General features: G+C 46.5%; 2 protein-coding genes across 7 annotated transcripts in view; one reads left to right on the plus strand and one right to left on the minus strand.

The window, feature by feature from the left end:
* Positions 1 to 5924, minus strand: part of rin3 (Ras and Rab interactor 3) — a 32632-nt gene extending 26708 nt beyond the window's left edge. Inside the window, exon 1 of the mRNA XM_082516786.1 lies at positions 5398 to 5924. Coding sequence (XP_082372912.1) covers positions 5398 to 5432 — 35 coding nt within the window. The 5' untranslated portion in view covers positions 5433 to 5924. The remainder of the gene's footprint in view (positions 1 to 5397) is intronic.
* LOC309695840 (uncharacterized protein) overlaps positions 1 to 22216 on the plus strand; it is a 29361-nt gene that overhangs the window by 3691 nt on the left and 3454 nt on the right. For 3 of the 6 annotated variants that reach the window (XM_082516769.1, XM_082516768.1, XM_082516771.1), the window contains 3 exons: positions 7451 to 7592; positions 14219 to 18251; positions 19614 to 19737. In XM_082516769.1, coding sequence (XP_082372895.1) covers positions 14834 to 18251; positions 19614 to 19737 — 3542 coding nt within the window. In that variant the 5' untranslated portion in view covers positions 7451 to 7592; positions 14219 to 14833. Of the gene's footprint in view, positions 1 to 7450; positions 7593 to 11150; positions 11388 to 14218; positions 18252 to 19613; positions 19738 to 22216 lie in introns of those variants that run through there. The other 3 variants (XM_082516770.1, XM_082516772.1, XM_082516773.1) reach the window with 2 other exon arrangements.

Consider the following 22216-nt stretch of genomic DNA (forward strand, 5'->3'; position numbering starts at 1 on the left):
GTTTGCTGGAGCCACAGCTGTAAAGCTGCTGGTCATGATGTCTGTTTAGATATGTGGTGAGAGGGAAACATGAAGATGAAACCAGGAGATGTCCTTACTGAACCATCAGAGCTGAACAGGTGATGGAGAAACAGGTTTACCTTTTAGGTGACATGAATGAGTTGAAATTATGAACTGTTTCTGAGAGATAAATAACACCAGGATCCTTTTTTATGTAGCTGACAGCTGGTAACTGTGCAGGGGCGGGTCTAGCAAAGTTTTGCCAGGGGGCCAGGTAGGGCATTAACAGGGAAAGGGGGGCACAAAGAAATACTTTTCTTTCTTATTCTCATTTAAAATACCTAGTTTTTATTAAATAATTATCTAAATCTTACAACCAAAGTTTTTATCTGACGTAAAATGTATAGAAATCATACATATACCAACAAGACTGTACAACAGCATTTGTTTTCATTCAAAGGCTTTATGGCTTTAATACCTGGTGGGCCGGTCTGTAGTAAAAATGCCCAATTTTTTTGTCCCAGTCCAGCCCTGCAGGTTAATACTGGCAGTGTCACCATGCCAGCTGACTGTATTTTATCATCAGCCAGTGTTGTTCTTTATCAATATTACCAAAGTTTACCATAAGGCAGCATAGAAAGTATTTACTTGCTTTCAGGTTTCATTCAAATGTTAGTCTTTTCATTTGTTTCCCCACTTTTTTCCTGTTTCAAAATCAAACACCAGTTTGTGAGAAGATTATCTTCTTTTTTTAACAGGCAGATAAAGTTTTGCATTGGCTAATTTGTCAATTGTTTGTTACAAATGTTCGTATTTTAATTTTCAAAAATGTTTTTGCCCAAAACATATGTGCACTATATGTCAGTAAAAATACTATGCAAATATTGCTGTCCTTGAATGCTGAGTAAGCACTGACAAAGCACTGATTGTATCTCTTGTACTTTATCAACGCAGTATCTAAAAACTTTGCACCGTAGTGGTTAAAATCTCATTCTAATAAGAGTTAAAAGTGCATTTGGTTATTAGGTTTATAGGATTATTGAATTATGGTTAAGGGTTGGTAGAATTTTTTTTTTAAACATTATCTGCCAATTAAATCTGCCACCCTTCTCCAAATCTGTGCCCCTACCTGGCCCCCCCAACAAAAATTTTCTAGACACGCCACTGCTCTCAGCTGTTCTTACAAAAAGAGCCAGTTGATTCCACTGAGACGTGTCTTCAGTGGATTTCAGGCTGATGAAATCATGTGACTAACCGATCCCAGTCCAACGGCCATAAGTGCCCGTCTGCTCACAGGAAGACAGGCGGCACAATAAATCGTTCAGTCAGCTGAATTTTCAAGCTGTGACCAGAAGCAGACATCCTGTGTTTGATTCATGTTTGCTGAGCTGCATGGAAACACCACGCACGCACATTTACTCCACCTTTGATTCCAGCGGAGGAGACGTTAGAAACGGCCTACACCCATCACGTCGCTGAGGTGCGTCTTTACCTGACACAGGTTTAAAGTCCACGCTCGGTCTGCTCTGACTCTATTAAACATGAAGCAGTGCCTTCACTCGTGCTTTGCTGTGGTTCACGTTGCAATGCAGTCTGGGTGGTGATGTCATACAAGTGGAATGGTTACGGTACCGATCTGTGCTCAACCTGTTCAAAGGAGGAACATTTGGGGGGCGTAGCAACACGAAAGCGATCACGGGGGTGAGGGTGTCCGTGTGGCGCTCCACGCCAACATCCGGTCGTCAGATGTTGGACGATTAAACACCACCAAGCAGGACTCCATCGGCACCTGTATCGGAGTGTCTGTGCTGTCTGAGCTGGACACGCTGAACTCAGCCTGACTGCACGGGAAGGTTGTCACTTCCTGCGCAACGCTTCACAGCCAGCAGGGCGGCCTCTGATACTTCCTGTCTTTCATGGTTGTTAGGCTGGTTCACATGTGCTGCCTCAGGATCATCAGGCTGAAAAGTGTTCGACCACTAAAGTCTGTCAATGAGTAAACGGGTGGGGCGGTAGTTCGATCCCTGGCTCCTCCAGTCTGCGTGCTGAAGTATCCTTGAGCAGGGCACTGACCCCTGAGCTGCATGAGAGTGTTGGTGTAGTTTGTGCTAATAAGGACCGGCCCGTACATAAATAATAAAAGCTTGTGAAGACGATGACAGGCATCTGTGACCTGCTCCTGCAGCCGCAGACGGATCAAATGCCAAGAAAGAAGAAACTATAACTCACTTATAAACTCACAGCTAAACGCTGTGTTGGTTATTTATGCTTGTTTAAAGATATGGACGTGCAGGTGATGGTGTAGGTCTGACAGCAGCCTGTCACTGCAGGTCAGGCCTTATAGATTGTTTCACTGACCAAAAACACGAAGACAAGAAAAGCAGCAAAAGAGGTCTGTGCCCCAGAGGGAGCCCCCTGCTGCCCCCACGACCAACGTAAGGAGAGGATGGACGGGTGGACTTAGACTTTTACAGTTACTGCATCAGTTTTTACTCCACTGCAGTTTTTGCTGAAATGAAGCAGTCACATGTGAGCTCTGCAGGTTTCAGTAACAGTCCTGTGATGTGTAAGCATCCACTTTTACATCTCATACATGAGTTATCTGGGCCTTTTATCCCCGAGGAGTTTTAAATGAAGAAGTGATACTGCAGCGTAGTAAAGCAGCACAATACTTCACCCGCCGCTGACTCTGCGGTGACTGAGCCTTCAGCACAACAACACTCGCGCTCCCTGCCGCCCTGCGGCCTCGATAACGTAGTGATTAGAGCAGGGCGATATGGCCAAAAATATTTATCACGATATATATTTGAAAATTTGCAATAACGATATAACCGACGATATAATTGATGCGAGACAAAATACAACTCCACAACATTACTAGCGCAAAAAGACAACCTTCCATTTATTTTCACTTAAGAAGCTGGTTTTTATGTACATTAAAGCTTTATAAAAATGTAACAGTGCAAATGCAAATTCCTTGCTGAAAGTTTAACCAAAAGGCATTTCCAGTAGAAATGGGCTGACATATCCTGAGCATAACCACGTATAATATGGTTATATGGTTAAAAAGAGGTGCTTTGCAACATTAAACTCCAGTGTGCAGTACGTATTTTTCGGACCATAAGGTGCACAGGATTATAAGGCACATTAAGCGAAACAAAGCAGTCAGATAAATCAAACTTTATTAAACTCATTCTTCTTGCTTCCTCCACTTCTGTACCATTGTTTCATTAATGTTGAATTCTCTGGCAGCTGCTCTATTCCCATGTTGTTGCAGTATATTAATGACTAACCTCGTATTGTGGATGGATTATCTCAGTTGTTCTCCTGACTGAAGTTTGGTCCGTTTACAGCATCCTGCCATGCGATTGCATTTGTCTCTAACCATGAAGAACCTTCACGTTAACTTTTATAAGTGGAAAAGTGTTAGTGTTCGTCCTCCAGCTTCACTGTTTATGTTATGCTAACATAGCTGTGTCGCTAGCGATCACGTAGCACATCATTATATACCAGCTAGCCCAACTTCAGTAACCCTACAAACGTCACTGCTGTTTAGTTTCCTGTCTTCATTTATGTTGGAAGTGATAGCAGAGCTGTACGTTTGATTTTTTTCAGAAATCTCTCAGTCAGAACATGCAATATCATGCTTAGGTAACTAGCGAAACTAGCGAGCTAACTTCCGCTAGCTTCCTGCTAACTTCTAACTCCGTTAAATGTAATAACTTTTGTTTTCATGGATGCCTGGAAGTTAAACTTTATAGTTACACCTGGTAAAGCAGCAATGCTGATCGTTTTATTAAAGATGAAAGAATTTAGACAGTTTTTAACTCTAAGTGATGCTGCAGTGTTGTTTGACCTGAAGTTTACGGAGTTTAGGACCCAGATTACTCCCAGATTTAAGAGCATATTAGTCCGACAAATACGACAATAACAACGGCCGCTTGCATGTTCTGCAAAAAATGTGCTTTGTTGTGTATCTGACGGACAAACACCAAACCAGTTCCACATCACGGAAGTTGCACCATTTTTACAAACCAATTCTGGTTCATCTGTTTCACTCAACAATCGGCCATGTGCGTATGAAAACAAAGGCACTGCGCATGTGCGTTTTACTCCCATTCTATCGCGATATTTCATTTTCCTATCATTGCCTAACATTATACCGGTATTACCGTGAACGGTATAATATGGCCCAGCCCTAGTAGTGATTTGGACACAGGCGAGCTGAGTGAGAAACGAATGCCACAGAGCAGGACACTCATTTACAATGACTTCTTTTCACAGCCAGAGAAGTCGCCCCCTGCTGGACATTACACAGAATGCGGGTTTAAACATAGCCTGTATATAAAAGATGGACATAGCCAGCCGTTGTTTTTGGACTCCTCAGTTTGAAAAATCATCTTTAGAAACGAGGGGGGAGTGCTGGCTGCCATGATTGTAGACTGTATGAGACCATCACACAGACTGATTACTATTTAGTGCTCTACAACATCCAATCAAAACCCTAGAACTTCACTGTGCACCACACCTGGAGCTCCGCCTTTGGGGACGGTCTGTTAGTACAGTAACCTCACAGCAGCCATATTATTGGTCAGATGATGTCATTAAAAATGCTCCAACAGCACAAACACGTTGCGAGGTCTAGTTAGCAGACCGCTAGCAGCTGCAGCCACCTGTGTCACCATCCACCTGTCAGTCAAAGAGGCCACACCCCCAATAATGCAAACTTTAAGCCTTCATACAAGTCAAATAGGAAGGAAGAGATCAAAACAGTTTTTCTTTCTTTCTGCTGTAAAGTTGGACGTTTTATCTCGGGAGCCTCTGCTGGAGCCTCTAGTGGGCGTTAGAAGAACTGCAGCTTTTGGTGCTTTCGACTTCCATCGTTTACACAAAGTCTTTGATTCTTTGACAAATTAAGCAAGCCAATTTAGAATCGGGAATAGGAGCAATAATCGTTCAATAATCAAGCAATAATCGTTCCTCTCAGTAAACCTCAGAAATGCTCCATGAGGGAAGGTTTTTGTCCTTACGCTCACTACTGAAGACTTTTTCATTTAAGTTAAATCCTGAAGCATTAAGCTGACATTCAGATGTGATAACAGTCAATGCGCCTTTTTGGAGCACTTCACATCAACTCAGGCCTCTCTAACTCTCCCCTGGAAGTATGGAAACAGACTCCAATCCTGCACAGAATCAGGATTTTCCCCGCTCTGGGAGGACACTGACCTAAATATGAGCGAGTGAGTCATCACATCTGTTTTTCCTGTCTGACTTTCGACCCCCGACTCCCTCCTCCACTCTGAAACCGCAGCACCATCCCCCTTACCCCTCACTCAAAAATGCCTCTCGCTGCTTTTTCCACCCGTACATATCATCGCAGACCCCCATTAGACTCACCCTGCGTCCTGGGGAACGACGCTGGCCTCCATCATAACGGCGGCGACTGACTGTTTGACTGCTCCGTCTCTCTCAGCTCCATCGAAAACCCCGCCTCCTCTTTGCCCCCTTCTTTCCTCCTCCTGTTGATCTGAGCAGGCCTGAATAAGGAGAAACTACAAGGCAAAGGGGAAAATGTGTTCCTGTGTCGGCCCTCCCCTGTGTTTAAGCCTCGACTTCCTGAGCCGTTCGTGAGGCAGGAAGAGGCCGAGCACTTTGGTCAGACTTCCCCTGCTCTGCCTCTTCTTAGCTTGTGACACACTCTCTTTGCTTCAGCGCTCTGCAGCTGATCCTGCTCTTTCTCAACTCGGCTGCTCAATCAGACCTTTGAATTTCTGCATTTTTACATCTTTTGGAAACACAACCCTGCCTCCTCCACGTCCCTTCTCCCCTCCCCTCTCTACTTTTAAACTTTTCCAGATGCTCTCCGCTCAAACTCTGGAATGCTGGACTTCATGTTTCCTGCAGGCGTCACTGTTTTGTTTTTTTTTGGGTTGTTGACCCCGTTCTCCTCCTCCTCCTCTTCCTCCTCCTACTCCCTGCTCACATTTACAATAGAAACTCTGCTTTTGCTTCTCTACACCTACTCCTGTCTGAGCTTATCTCTTCTCTCATGTATAATCTCTCCCTCTGAAGACATTCCTGCCCAAAGAAACTATTAAGATTGGACTGATAGCTCAAATTAAAGTGTGTGTGGCAGGAAGACTTCATGTTTGCAGTTTTGGGAGACAGAGCTGCAGAGTGAGCGTTGATGTTAATCAGAAACTCTGCAGCGTGTGCAGAAGCTACAGACGCTATAGGTCTAACCCCCCACTGCTGCTCTGATGGCTGCACTTACTGTAAAACTTTAAGGGTGCATGGTGGACATGCATATGTGGTCACACGCGCACACACACACACACACACACACACACACACACACACACACACGTACATGGTGCATTCATGTGTGGTGAGTGTGCAGCTGCTTCCTGTGTGATCATTTTTCACTCCGACAGCCTCCACTACTCACATGAAAAACCAGGTGAGAAGCTGACTTCACACTACATCGTCAGCATCAGTGAGCATCCACCAGAGGGCGCTGCGGCCCACAACATTCACTTGGGATGAAACCAGGAAACCTCATTACAGAAACACCAAGAGTCACGCTCGGTCATTTTCAGCTGGCTGTTTTTATCCTCGGCTGCTCGAGCAGCAGGGAGCGGGGCTCATTAAGGCCCACTGTGACCACGGTAACGCTCGCCTTCACCACCGTTTAATCACGCTGCCGACGCCAAAACAGACCTGACCTCAGACTGAAGGCTGACCTGAACGATTTTACCGCCTCTCACTGATTTTTCTGGTGAGCTGCATGAAATGCGAACATTTAAAAAGTACAGATCAGCTCCGGAGACCAGCTATAAGCTCAGGGCCTCAAACCTTCTCTCTGTAACGCCCAGCAGGGGGCGCCTCCTCTGAAGTCTGATTGTATTGAGGTTTGTGAGAAAATGAGCGTCCTGATCAGCTGAGCTCAGACGGCTTTACGGTTGCTGGTTTCAGAACTGAACGTCCATCTTGCATTTACAGTCTGTGGAAAAATCACAGACTAAGTGAAAACTGATTAATGCTGCAGAGAAGATCCCTGATTGGAGCATCGAACGAGGCATGTGAGGGTCTTTCTGTGCATAAATTACTGCACATGCATTTCTCAGATCACCTCCTGTTCATCGAAGCTTGGACGTGCCATATATCATAATGGATGTAATGTGATATATTTTGTAAGACATTCATGCTGGCTCTTTGCTGTGCCTGGCTGTTCTCACAGTGAAAGCATGATTGTAGTATATGTGTCAGTTACAGGCCACCATATGCTGCCCCAGAGGCCTGCTGGGATGAGTCTGAATAGATTTCGAACCTCGTCTTTTATCTGTGTTCTGTTTCAGCTGAAATGGCAGCCAAGCGTTTGATTTAGGTGATTCATTTGTTTACTGGGAGCCGGCTGCAGGATTTGACGGCGTTTCAACATTTTCTACAGATGACGTGGAAGGAGTGAAAGAGTGAGAGGATCAGCTGTTTGTACAGCATGAGGTTTTTGTTCCAGACGGAGAAAGACGTGACTGACAGAGCGAATAAAGCACCGCTGGAATATGTAACATGACAAAGACTGTATCTAAAAGGTGCGTGCTGCTGTCTTTGGTTTCTGGAGCCTGATTTTTAAGATTCAGAGGTCGTGTTTTGGATGCTGCCGTGTTGTTTTTGTGTTTCAGGAAATGGCCATATTTGGATGTGAGGGTGGAGTTATCAGCTAATGCTCCCTGCTACTGCTGCCCTCACAGTTCCTCAGTTATGACTTTTGGGAGACTGACAACTTCACGTAAAGGTGTAGATCTGAATATAGAGAAGCACTAAGCTCCTCACACTTTGTGCCGGGGCTTCATGCTCTCACAGATGTTCCTCTTATGAAGCCCAGCTGTGCGGTGTGCACACAGATTTACAGGCTGCTCTCACACAGACGAATGTTTCTGTCCATCTTGTCTCAGCAGACACGCAGAGTCAACACCGCTCGAGCTCACATTGCAAGCCAGCATAATAATAAAGACGAGTGTGAGTCAGTCTGTGTGTCAATCACACGAGCGTCACAGAGACGACTGGCCCAGTTTTAATGAAATACGTTTTTAGAAAAGATTTTCCCTCCAGAGAATAAATGAAATCATTCTAATGTATGTTAACTACTGCCTCAGTGTTCGACTGTGCAGTGAGGGCTCTTGCTGGCTTTCAGAACCATCCACTGGCTAAATACTAAGTGAGCCTAAATAGCCTTGCTGCAGTAATGGATTCGGGAAAGTACTCCATCCATCCATCCATGCAGGGATGCTCAGGCCTCCGTCTCCCCACCCACTTCCTCCAGCTCTTCTAAAGGGGCAGTGAGGAGTTTTCAGCCAATATGGACACGAGGCATCAAGGAGACACCTGAACCTCCTCAGCTGGCTCCTTTGAGGAGTAGCGGTCTACTCTGAGCCCCTCCTCACCCTCTCTCTCAAAAGTTGAGACCAGAGGAAGCTTTTTGATCTTCTGATTGGCTCCCCCCTCACACAGCCAGAGTTGTGTGCTTTGGGTCACATGATCCTAACAGGTGAAGAGTGTATATTACTCAACCAGATGGTGAGTGATTGTTGGGTAGTATCAGTGGCACCAAAAACCTCCTTTGTGATGGTTTGGTAGCCCACAGTCAGTGTGGCAGACACTGACTTATCTGAAAACATTTGCTAATAACAGCCGAGCAGTCATGAAACTGTTTTCCATGAAAAATGACAAAAACCAGCTTCAGAGTAAAAGTTCTTACCCGACTGAAACAGCAAACTTCAAAAGAAACTTTTAAAAAAAGTTTTTAACTTTTAAATATTTTGTTATGCAGCGGTCACTATAATGTGGTTCACCTTTCACTGTTTCACAGATTTTTTTTTTGCAATTTGGTAGTGGTGCAGCGGATCGCGGTTGATCCGTAATCCGAACCGATCCCACTCCACGGTTCGGTACGCACGTGATCCGAGGATTCGAAAAAGAAGAAAAAAAAGTATGTTTATGGTGGCGTGGTGGGTCTGTCAAGCGATAGTTCTGGCCAGCGCTAGCGGTCCAAGTGCAGGAGCAGAGGAGTTTGCGGTATTTAAGCAGCCCTTTGCTGCCCAGTCCAACTGGCTAAAGCTATTACAGAAGCTGTTGGGGTGTTTAGCTGCAGACGGGAGGCCGTATTCTGTTGTGCAAAACAAGGGGTTTAAACTGTGATGAACGTGCTTGAGCCACGCTATGATATGTCGTTTGCGTCCACTTTAGTGGCAAGATCGTTCCAAGCATGTATGAGCGGGAAAAGTTTAAAGTTATGGCTGAACTGTCCCAGGCATCTTCTGTTGCTCTAACTACTACAAATGGGTGGAGCTGTCACGGTCAACAGAAAGCTACGTGACCGTGACAGCTCATTGTATCACAGCGGAGTGCGATATAATGACCGGTGTGTATTATTGTAGGGTCTACCTTACAATATAAAGCACCTTGAGGCGACTGCTGTTGTGATTTGGTTCTTTATAAATAAAATTGAATTGAATTGATGATGTTTGGATGCTGATCCAAAAACTGATCCGAACCGTGACGTTTTTGATCCGTTGCACCACTGCAATTTAGCATGTTTTTTTTTGTTGTTGTTTTTTTTTACAGCACATTGTGTTCTGCGTCCTGATTGGCTGTAGACCATGGTCAATCAATCTCGTGCCGTGTTTCTGGACATGCTAAAGGAAGGTAGAAGTTACCGTCCATGCAAACTACAGAGACCTCTGGTTTTAGCCAATGATTTCACAGTAAACTCCAGCAACCACTCACCAACCAGTCGCCAACCAGTCAGGGAATAATAATGTTTCCCTGGTAACCGATGGTTCAAACCTCTATAGGCCTCCGTGATGACCATATTAACGACACGCCCCTTCTATGACATCATACAGATGGAAACAATGTTCCCTCTAAGCTGAGCGCGTGAGCAATCGCGCACTGCTGACACGGTCTCCCCACACATACAATCATCCAGCCTGAATTGGAATTAAAGTAAATACATGTATTTATTTTATTTTGCTGATTTTCTGTGCGGGGAGACTGTGTCAGCGGTGCTCACGTGCTCAGCTTCGAGGGAACAGTGGATGGAAGAGTCAAAACTCCCGCTTGCACTCGCAGCAATTTCATTATTTGAAATTATCCACATCTAATATGAACATCCAGCAGAGCAGCTTCCTGGGAGGAAAAGCTTTTACTAAAGTGGACTGTGGAGCCTTGGCAGTGGTTTTAAAGTGTGACTGCGGCGCGTTTCTGATCTCTTGAGCTCACTTGTCAATCAAAGCGCGTGGGTAGCATGCTGACATTTTCTTCTTTAGTGGAGGAAATTTGTGTTGCTGTGGGTGGCTCTTTTCCATTTATTAATGTGTGTTATTTAATTTTTATTTTGCCCAAACATGGTGAACATTTCCTGTTCTATTCATTCAGCATAAAATGGAACCAAACAGAGCGCGTGCAGAGCGCGTACCTGTCGTAGCACACAGGTGCAGGCGTGCATTATGTCTCCTGGTGGTAAAAAATAAACCCATCCACAGCAGTTTATGGTCAAACGCTGCCACTGATGACGATGCTTTTAAATTGCAGTGTACAGTAATGTGCGTACCCAATGTTGCTGTTTCTTTGTGTGTCGCTCTTACTCTCCCTGCCGCCTCCACACCGATGCGTGTTGTTGCATTAACGCGGAGGTGAAGAGTGGGAGGTAGAGGGCAAACTGAGAGGGCTACAAGAGGGATGGAGCGAGCCAGGGAAGAAAGAGAGTGTGGGAGTCCGAAGCATAGATACAGAACAGATAGATAGATAGATCTATTTGACTGTCCTTCTTTCTCCTTCGTTGCCTCATTTCTAAAACGTATAATGACGATGATTTCCCACGGGTAACCCACTCAGGTCAAACTAAATCTAGAAGGTAATGAGAGAAGGGGAGAGATAAAGAGTGATGATGAACGAGGGATGAGATGGAAAGGAAAGAGAGGCAGATGGAGAGGAGAAGTTGGTCTCTTTGCAGCTCCAAAGCTCGTAAAGCCCCGAAGCTGTGTGGAGTGCAAACGGGAGGGAGGGAGGCTGAGTCGAGGAGAAGAAAAGCTCGAAGGGAGAGAGAGTGAAAGGGAGAGGAGGAGGAGGAGGAGGAGGGTTTGCGTTGGTGTGTTGGCTGGCAGAGAGAGCGCTTGTCAAAAAAACCTTCCACTGACAGAAGGCATGATTCACAGCAGAGAGAGAGAGAAACAGCAGAGATAAAGAGAGAGAGAGCGGCGACAGGACAGAGATGCCAGTTAAGAAAAACAAACGAGGATGCTGATTTGAAGCGGGATGACAGCACGCCAGCAGGATGGGACTGAGATCGACGGAGTGGATTGACTGACTGTGACCACGCTGATAAGGTTTTGGCTTTTCTATTGATTGGTTTGAAAAATAGAGCAGGTGGCGGTGGCAGCGATGAAAGAGAGCAGGAGAGGGAGAGGATGCTTGAGAACGAAGGCTGAAAGAGCTAGAGAGACCTGGAATTATTCTCAACTATCAATAGGCTTCTTTGACGGCTGATGGAAATTAGACAGCTCCGAGTGCTCACCGCCGCGCTGGAGACGGGTATGAGTGCGAGGACTGTGAAAAGCTTTCTGAAGATGTTCAGAACACGAGTCAATCAGTTCTCTTCATGTGGAGATGACAAGTTCTCCACATTCAGTTTGTGAATCTGTAAATTGTGATTTGAACTTTTTTCGTCTGCTGTGGTTCTGAGGTTAGCACATCTCTCAGTTTGTGTGCTGGATGTCAACATTTCAACAGCCTTTTGCAGAAAATAAATTAGCTTCTTGTACATTTACTGGTACAGTTTGTCCTCGGGACTGTACCCTCTCAGGTAACCGAGTCTTAATTTAACAAGGTGCAAAATCGGGTGCAGGAGGAGCTGTTCGTTTATTTTATGTAATTTTATTTTCATTCATCATCCACTTGGATGAGGGCCCGGTGGCGCCAGTGTCCGGCAGCCTCGCCTCTGTCAGTGCGCCCCAGGGTGGCTGTGGCTACAATGTAGCTTGCCATCACCAGTGTGTGAATGTGTGTTTGAATGGGTGGGTGACTGGATGCGTAAAGCGCTTTGGGGTCCTTAGGGACTAGTAAAGCACTATACAAATACAGGCTTAAAGCAGGCACCTTATACTGCTTACTAAGACACATTTGCCCTTTTGGCCCCTTGCAGGGCAGACATAGTTACCCTGAGTTTTAATAATTAGACCTGAACTCAATACATCCTGTTTGTGAAAGTCTATGACGTGCTAAAGAATGCTATGTGATGGACCACTTTAGTGCATTAAACCTTACACCAAAAATGGAAAATCAGCTCTGAAATTAAAATGGATAATTTGCAGGAATATTGAGGCCATTTTAAACTTATTTTCATCGAGCATTAAAGCAGCTGGTGCTGCATTAACATCAGTGTCCTGAAAGGACGTCTCACCTTTTAGGCTGTAAGAACTATACCTGTGTAAAATGTCCAAAGAGTTTAGCTAAACAGCCTTTTTGTAATAGCACCAGCAAGTGGCCAGGATGATGTTAGCACCTCTGTAATTGTGGATGTTGGTGCCGGTGAGTGTGCTAATGAGCCGGGTTTAAATATGCAACTCTCAGCTGTGACGCACGAGGTCAGGACTCGAGTTCCAAGCTTGCTTTTAGGCTCGACTTTCTTTATGTTACATTTGCTTCAGGCACGAAAAGCAGTGTCCAGAATGTTTAGGTAAAAAGCACTTGCTTAGGCTGAGGCACCAAAAATATTTGACTCCGTCTAGACTGAAAGTACTCGGTTACATGTAGACTAAAAACATACTCAGCTATGTTTAGGCTCAAGACATAGCTATGGTTAGCTAAACATAACTTTCATACTAGAGCAATAGTACTCATGTGAAGACAACAAAAGTACTTCATTAGGTTCAAGCTCCAAAAGTACTTGGTCGTATTTAGGCTAAAAAAAAATACTGGCTTAGCTTTAGGCCAGAAAGTACTTGGTTAGTTTTAGGCTAATAATACTCCTGGTTTAAGTACCACGAGTATGCGGTTACCTTTAGGCTCAATTATGCTAAGTTAGCTTCAGGGCAGGAAATACTTGGTTATGTTTAAGATCAAAAAGTACTCAGTTATGTTTAGGCTGAAAAGTACCAGGTTAGCTTTAGAGTAGGAGCTTTTTGTTTAAGCCCAACAATTGAATGATTTTCTAACCTAATGAGTTGATGAGTTATCTCAGCTTTGGTTAGGATTAAACTACAAAAAGTACTTTGATATCCTCAGGAAAAAACCTAATCTACTAGAGTAAAAGTACACAAATAGGTACAGGAGCCAAAAGTACCTGGTTGTATTTAGACAGGGTACAGGGTTAGTGTTAGACCCTTGGTCAGGCTTAAGCTCCAGCAGTGACCTATATTTTCAAACTTAATTGAATCACCTCAGCTTAGTTTGAATTATCTCAGTTTTGAGGGGAGTCATTGAAATGACTGCTCACAACAGTAAAATATGGCGCTGACTGACACATGACAGGAAGTTACATAGATTTTCATCCATCTTCTTCCACCTGAGCATTTTCCATCTGTCACAGGCTGGAGGTGGAATACACCTTGGACTGGTTGCCAGTCTGTTGCCGGACTTTAGCAGGTTACCTATCCAACCAAATCCTGGAACGTCCACTGGCTGCCCCCTGTCAGCCACTAAGTGATGCAGGACGAATGAATTTCTTTATATGTGGACGGGGTTTCATTTCTGCAGCACTCTGTAGGCTGGAGGACATGGTTCACTATGTTCTGGACAGCACACTGCTCCCCTGAGTTTGTCAAATGCTCTGCAGGCACTGTCAGAGGAAGGTTTTAGAGAAACGCTCTCAGTTTACGATTAAACTTGAAATCGAATTCAGACTTTAACTTCCTGAGAGTGGTCACGCTCCAGCATCAACACAAGCTAAATGCATCTTTCTGTAGAGGTTCCCTGCAAAGTAAAGGCCATATCCAGGCTAGTCTCAAGCCCAGTTAGGGTCATTTTTCTCTCAGGACTGTGTGCAGCACCACCAATGAAGGAATTTCTATTGTCAACTAACCTGAATGAGAGTCCCTGTAATTGTGTGTTCATTGCTATTATTACCTAATATCCTGCTCACTGACTTTGATACATACGGAGAGACTTTTTCAGGCTCTTTTCCATGCAAATTATTTTTATTTGCTTTCTCTCTCCACAGCCAGACGAAGCTAATCATCGAGTACGGCCAGAATGAGACGAGAGGCTTTGACTGGATTCAGTCGTCCATCCACCGTCGCTCTGTCTGACGGACTGCCGGTCTGCTGGATGAAGATTTAATTGGCTGCGAACAAACACAGAACAATAAACAGCCAGAATAAATACAAATGCAGGCACATCGGGGGGAGAGTGGGAGAGAAGATGAGCTAAAAACAGCAACTGTGTGGACATAAAAACTGGACCCGTTTCATCTTTTCTTGCTGTTTTCCGAAAGCTGTTTGGAATATTTCTCAGAGTCGGATTCCTCATGTTGTTTGCACCGTTGTTATGTCATGGATTATTTGACGGGACGGCCACTTTTTTGCAGGAGTGTCATACTTTGATCATCAGAGATGCTCCTGACTTCTCATTAAAACAGAGAGAACACACGTCAGGAACATGTTTTTGAATGTGACGTTTTATTCTGGCATGGCCGTCTCAAACCCAGTTGCCATGTGTCCTTCACTGCCTGAATTTTTCTTTTAGATTTAGTCAAATTAACGACTTCACAATTCGCTCTTCAAGCTTCACCCGTGACTCCCACCAACCCCTCCCACCCTCAGCCATCCAACCAATCATGGGCAAGCCTCTCAGCCGTCCCGGGTGTTTCAGGAAAAGCTCTTGCTGCCTGGAGAAACATGGAATTGGGGATGGTGGAGTGGGAGGGCGAGATGGGGGGATGGAGGGGGGATACGGGGATGGCTACGTACCCCAGCGATCCATTTATGACACTATGTGCATCAATCAGCAGATTGACAGCCATCACCACCACCACCCTGGAGGGTCCATACGGCGAGACGGTTGCGGCGAGGGCAGTTTTAGCTACTCTACGAGTGGCTCGCTCCGAGTCAGCAGAGCGCCCCCCGACATGTTTGACTCGCAGCCACGGTCTTTAACGCCAAACCCCTCCTTTGTTCGGCGCTTGGATGAGCGAGCCATCTATGATTCGCTGAAGCTCGGCGGTCAGGACGGAGATGACGGTGGCTGTCATTCGCCGGGGCGGTTCACCCGATCGGTTTCTCCCTCTGTGTCTTCATTCTCAGCTCCGGGTGTGTCCTCCTCCTCCTCAAAGAAACATCACCATCACCACCCCCATCACCATGGAGACAGCACAAAGAGCCGAGACGGTCGACATTCCTGGAAAGTCCTGACGCCTCCGAAGCACCTGGAGTGTCTGGAGCTGACTACATCTGAAATGATGGACAGAGGAGGTGGATATCTAAACCCGGGGCACTACCCTCCAGCTGGGGGGCAGTCCTCCTCCCTCACCTCCCCCCTTATTTCTCCCTTCTCTGGCTCCCCTCTCTCCTCGGGCTACCACACTCCGGTGTTCTTCTCCCCCGCCAAACCTCGACCCAGCCAGACTCAGAGTTTACGCTGTTCACCTCCCCACGTGATCCAGCCCAGGCATTACTCCCAAACCCAGAGCCTCAGGCTGTCACCCCCCCAAGAGCTGAGGAGATCCCCTTACCGCTCCCCGCTGGTCCAACTGTCTGCTCACGACCTGGAGCAGGACCTCAGGGATCGAGGAGGAGGAGGGGGAGGAGGAGGATGGGGACGCAGCGAGCGAGAAAGGGAGTGGGAGAGGGAGAGAGAGAGGGAGATGGAGCGAGGGTGGGCTCAGCGAGAATGGGAGAGAGAGAGGGAGAGGGGAAGGCTGGAGAGGGAGCGAGCACGGGAACGGGAGAGGAGGGAAACATCTTTCGCGACCTTCGGGTATGGCCGACCAGTTCCTCTGCGTTCGGACAGAGACTCTGTGTTTCTGGAGTCCGAACAGGGTCTCGACACAACGCCATTACTGCTCCCCCAGCCCTCTCCTTCACCCTCGCCCAGCGCTGCCCCCAGAATGGGCACTGGGGCGGTGGGTAGGAACAGAGCTGGGTCAAAGGTCGGCCCTGAAGGTGTGGGAGGGGTCATGGTTTCCAAATATGACAATGGAAGCGTGGGTTTGGTGTTGGTTGATAGTAAATCTGGGTGTGGGCCAAGGTTAGTGAGCGAGGTTGGGGGTAGAAATGTGATGGAGGCTGAAATGAGGGCAGGAATACAAGAACACCATCGTGCTGAGAGCTGGAGCAAGTATGACAATGGATCCAGGCCCAGCGTTAAAAACGAAACGAGGATGGGCTCCCAGGTAAAAACAAGACCAGGGGGGCGGGATTTGGAAGGAAAAGTGCAGTCTGGGGTGGGGAGGGAAAATATGGCTCCATCTGCAAACAAGGAGGTACACAGGGCAGGGTCATCAAAGAGTGGAGAAAGATCAGGAAGGGCTGTAGCGAAACCAGAACCAATCGCTGAAGCTACACCGTCAAATGTGACTGAGAGCAGGGATGAGCCTGGAGCTAGAGCAGATCCTGCAGCTGGATCTGGTCCAGGGATGAAGCCACAGGGAGGAGCAGAGGTAGAGACTAAGGCAACTTCAAAGAAGGTGGAGAGACAGAGTGAGGCAGAAGCTGAAGTAGCTAAAGTAAATAAGGAAGTTGTTGCCGCAGCGGAGTCCAGGATGGAGGAAAAACCTGAGACCGATGTTACAATTGCTCCTACATCTAAGCCTGAGGCAGCAGTAGAAGGTGGAGCTGGCAGTGAGACAGGAAATAAGACTAACAGTGAGCGCGGGGTTGACACTGAAGCCAACAGCACCAAGACCGCAGACAAGGGTCCTACCTGTGCTGCGGCCGAAGATAAAACCAAGCTTCCTGCTGCAGATCAACCTGAGAAAAAGACTTTCAACATTGATAAAACCGAATCCAGCCATGTGGAGAAAAGTTCACGATCCAAGAAGTCCAAATCCTCCAAGTCCAGCTCCAGGACTCGACCAGGCACCGCCACGGGCCTGCGGCCAGGTGTGGTCAGCCCGCGGCAGAGCAGGGCGCTCGGAGACCTCGAATCAACAGGCCCAGCTGAAGGCATCGAGTCCACGTGGCCTCGCCGAATCATCGTGAGAAAGAGGACCGTTCGTCAAGGTGGAGCACTCCACAATCTCCCCATCCTCCCCCCCCTCCCCTCCGTCCTCTCTGCGCTGGAGAAGAGACGCCCACTCGGCCACCTCCGTGCAGGCCACTTCTCAGAGAACCCTTTATCAAATATAACAAACTCCACCAGTATTGTGGGACGATGCTCGCTCAAAGAGCCCTCGCATCAGGAGCCGGGGTTGGGGTCCAGTTTGGTGGGCAGGGCTTCGCTGAAGGAGCAGAACTTGGAGCACTGGAGGATCTGCAGAGAGCAGGAGGAGCCAAAGAGATCCAAGAGCAAAGAAATACAAGGGGACAAGACTGAGGAGGAGAGGAAAGGGAATGAAGAGCGGAAAGAAGAGAAAGACAGAAAGGAGGAGAAAGTGGAGATGGACAAAGAGAAGGGTGGGGTGGGGCTGGTGGAGGAAACAAAACAAGAAAGAGCAGAGATGGCAGTCGAATTGAAAGTCCAAGACAAAGCAAACAAGTACAAGGAAGCGAAAAAAGGCAGAGATATCGAGATAACTCCTGAAAAAGTGGAGGAGAAAAGTATGAAGATAAGGGATGAAACTGCTGGGCGAGGCTTGGAGGAGGAGGAGGAGGTGGTGGTGACATTACAGAAAGAAGAAGGAGAGGCGGAGGGAGGAGAAGGAGGCACACTTGGCGAGGAAGGAGGGGTGGAGAGCTGGGACGCTGTCCTTGATATGGTCAACACTTTGTGGGATGACGGTTGGGATAAAGGAGGAGCAGGAGGAGGAGCAATAGGCGATGCAGACTCCCTCTCGGGCTCCCTGCAGCGCTGGCCTCTCCTCCGACCCCCCATCGGGTTCGGAGGGTCCCACCCTCCCTCCTCAGCAGCCTCGGAGCTCAGCCTGACGGAGCTGGAAAGGAGAGCCCGGGAGCTGGACTCTGACCTGGAGCACCTCGACCTGTCTCAGCCCCTCAATCAGGAATCGTACCCAGCGCTCCTGGAGCCTCAGAGGGAGCGAGCGGACATGTACCAAACTCACCCCGGGCCTCAGAGAGAGAAGGCTGGCCTGCACACAGGTAAACACCGCACACACCTGCAGGAACTCGCACTCGACACACGGACGTTCACGCCGCTTTAGAAATCACACCTGACAAACGTGCTGGCAGCCTGAAGCGTTAGATGATGAGTTAGACGATATAAACACAGGAGTCAGTGAAGCTTACTGACGAACACGAGGCAGGCAGGATGAAGGTGAACACCACCTCGTTAGCTGAGAGCTGATTGGGAACAAGACAGGTGGAGACAAAGGAACACGAGGGCCGAGGAGAAATGTGACTGTGACCCACATGAGTGAATTTATAGTCCAAACACGGTGGATAAAAGTAATGAAACATCTGTCGTTGCAGTCACACACTGACTTCTTGTTCCAAATTAAAATGAATTTGGCTCCAATAAAACACAAACCAAATCGAGTCTGTCAGTCGGGGTAACATTTTCAGATTTTCTAGGCTGTATTTCTTTATTTCTGTTTTACAACAACAGGTGTTTAATCCCTTTAAACGAAGCCCGGAGAAAGATGCTTTTGTGCTCGCTGTTTGCGCTCCGCCGGTGCAATCACACTGCAGACGCTGAGCAGGTTTTGGATTTCAGTCGCTGTTCTGTATTGTTTGTGACTCAGAGTTTAGCTGTGATGCTGGCTGTGAATTATTGGACCAAAACAGGAGGTGGTGGTGAGCTGGTGCCAGAAGCCTGCTCCTCCAATCGATGTATTTATTCACAGAATTTAGAAGAAACAGCAGCAAAGCATTTAAAAGACATGAAAAGAGTGAAAAGAAGAAACACAAACAAAAGTCAATAATAGAGAAGATCAATCATCTATGAAAACTTTATAAAAGCTTCACAAAAGCCTGTTTATGAAGGAGGTTTTAACAGTTTGCAGTGAGGAGCTGAAAAACTGTTGGGAATGCTGCTGTGGGAGGCAAACCTGAGCCGAGCTGTTTCCCACTGCTGGAGCCCCTGCTGGACCGTAGAGGAACTGCAGGTTCAGGTGTGCAGCCACTTGCAGCAAAGTCGTGTGGATGAATGTTCCTGCATGTAAATGTAAAATATAAAAAGCAGTGATAATTGTTCAGCACAGCAGGGAGTGGTGTTACCTTCCCCCTCGTGGGGGCGGTTGAGTCAGAGCCAGGTGGAGATTTGGAAATGCTTCATGAACTGTAGCAGCAGTGACAGATTCACTGGTCCATAAAGGAAAAGTCAGGGCTTTAAAACAGGAGCGTTTCTGCTTGATTGTCATGTGAGCAGTGGCTTTCTTTGCTTAGATCCTTCCAGGAACCAAAGAAAGGCTCGGATACAAAACAGTGGGGAAGAAAAGGCAGGATGCACTGGTTATAACTGTTTCTCTGTTTAAAAAGGTAAATATGTGATGTTCTTTTCAGGGGTGGGCAGCAGGTCCCAGGTCAGCTTGGAGCTCAGTACTACAGCCTCACTGGCTACAGACGCTGACAGACCTCCCGGCTCCTGGTCAACCAAATCTGCCGGGACGTCCACCACTGGCACAAGGTAAGGAATCTAAAAGTGCAGGGCTCTAGACTAACTTTTTGCCATGTGCCAGTACACCTAACTTTTTAAAGTTAGGTGTACTGGCAATAGTTCTTTTCCTATTACAGCTACATCCACTTCTGTCGTGCCTAGGCTGCTCACTAGGGCTGGGTATCATCACTGATTTCTATAATCCATTCGATTCTGGTTTTCAAAGTCCCGATTCGATTCAACTTAGCCAGAAGAGTCAGAAATATTATAATTCTGATCATTTATCAGTACTGACTTCATCAGAATTGTGAACATCACAGCAGATGCCTTTGTGTGAAAGTAACTGAGAATAAAACACAGAAAAACATGAAGGAGATTTTCCTGGTCTGGCTTTTTATAGCAGATAACCTTAAAAATATTCTACAATGTTCTGTATATAAAGTTTAAATTTCTTCAGTATTGAACAACAAAAAAATAGGCTTTCTTGTCCGAGGTCATTTAAGTGAAAAAAAGAAAAAGAAAAGAAAAAGACAGCAGTCACAGCGCTGTAAACAACGGTAGACTGGTGGGTAATAAGCGAATGAATAATACAGAAAACAGAGATTGGAGACGGGAAACTGTTCTTGAAGTACAGAGAGAGATAGAGAGAGAGCTAGCTGTGCATGAAGTGTGATTTTAATAGTCGTGGAAGCAAAACAGCAAAATTCATGACGACATTGATCAAATGTGAAGCGCAGTTTGCTGCTTCTTTTGCTGCTGGCTCGGTGAATTTTGGTTGGAGAGACAAAACCTGCAGCTCAGAATCAGCGCAAAAAGACGTAATCACAGCGCGGACCCGACACATCAGAATCGCTAAGCTCCGACAGCGTGTCCGTTTACGGGCCGTCGGGTGAGAAAGCCGAGAAAGACAAAGCTGATTCTGATGCGTCGGTCCTCTGTGTTTACGTCTTTGTGTGGAGTCCGTGTACCTGCTCTCATTTGCTGTTTGGTTGTTGTTGAAATGGTTTTGTGAGCTTTAATCTGAGAATCTGGCGTTTCTGGCAAAACACAGTTATATTTAAAAGTTGATTCATGATTTAATGAATTGATATCGCTTTATTCAAGCTACTCACCTCCCACTTCCACCTGCACTTTCAACTGGACCACGGCCAATCAGAGAGGTCCCGCCCCTTACTATCTCTGATTGGTTTAGTCCACGATAGGGGCAAAATGTGTGTCTGTTGTTGACCACAGGGAAGGTTGCAGATTTTTTATTTATTTATTTTTTTGCTACCGGAACAGTTGGTCGCAGAGGTGCAACCAAAATTTTTTTTTTAGTCGGACCACTGAAAAGTTTGGTCGCATTTGCGACCAAATTGGTCGCACTCTAGAGCCCTGAAGTGTCACTGCAAGATGCCAGAATCCAGGATCAGCCATGTCTCCACCCCTCAAAGGCCTGTCCTGTGTCTCGTAAACTGAGGACAGATACAGGTGTGTTTGAATGTAATGGGATTACTGACGGGAACAGGAACCAGTGCAGAAACAGCACTGGCAGCTAAATGGGCAGAGCTGTTTCTCTAAACTGGAGACCAAAACGATGTGTCAAGGTGATCAGAAAAACTGATTTCCATGGATGAAAATACGTCATATTCTGATTTCATACTCAGAAACAGGGTGGGTTTAATTACACACCAGGCTGATTTTGAGCCAGAATCACACTACAGTCAAAATGAGCAGGGGGCGACCGTGGTTCAGGGGGTTGGGAAGGTTGTCGGTTCGATCCCCAGCCCTGTCTGTCCTGGTCGTTGTGTCCTTGGGCAAGACACTTCACCTACCGCCTACTGGTGATGGCCAGAGGGGCCGATAGCGCGATATGGCAGCCTCGCTTCTGCCCCAGGGCAGCTGTAGCTACAACTGTAGCTGCCTCCACCAGTGTGTGAATGTGAGAGTGAATGAATAGTGGTATTGTAAAGCGCTTTGAGGGTCTCGAAAAGCGCTATATAAATGCAATCCATTATTAAAATAATGATGACCGAAGTTACTGCAGCTGTGCAGTGAATCCAGTGATGTCACTGCCTTTGAAATGATCACATGTGAGAAACTGAAATTGAGGAACTGCAGCACAAACAGTGATGTACAGTATATACACTGAGCAATAAAAACATCAGACTGTCTGTTTAATGGACTCGAGCTGCTGTTTTATTCGCTGTTATTAGCTTTTGTGTGAACGTCCCAGAACAGAGCGAGCTGTACCTTGATGAGCTGAATCATTTAAGCTTAAATGTCATCCAACTAAATGATCTCTAATCATATTCTTCAAACTGAGCTTTGAGGGCTGGAGCTGCTGTAACTGTGTTTGTAATCAGCATTGTTATGAAATCATTCATATGAAGCTGTTGCAGGCGTCACACGTTTTATTGGAAACTGATTAAAAACTGCACAGTTAACTTTCCTGTCTCTACCTGATCATTCCTCATGGCTTACAAATAAAGACACAAACCAAACCGTGTCACAGCCGCAGCAAAATTTA

Source organism: Aulonocara stuartgranti (genome assembly GCF_965226115.1).
Source record: "Aulonocara stuartgranti genome assembly, chromosome: 19".
Taxonomy (NCBI): Eukaryota; Metazoa; Chordata; class Actinopteri; order Cichliformes; family Cichlidae; genus Aulonocara; species Aulonocara stuartgranti.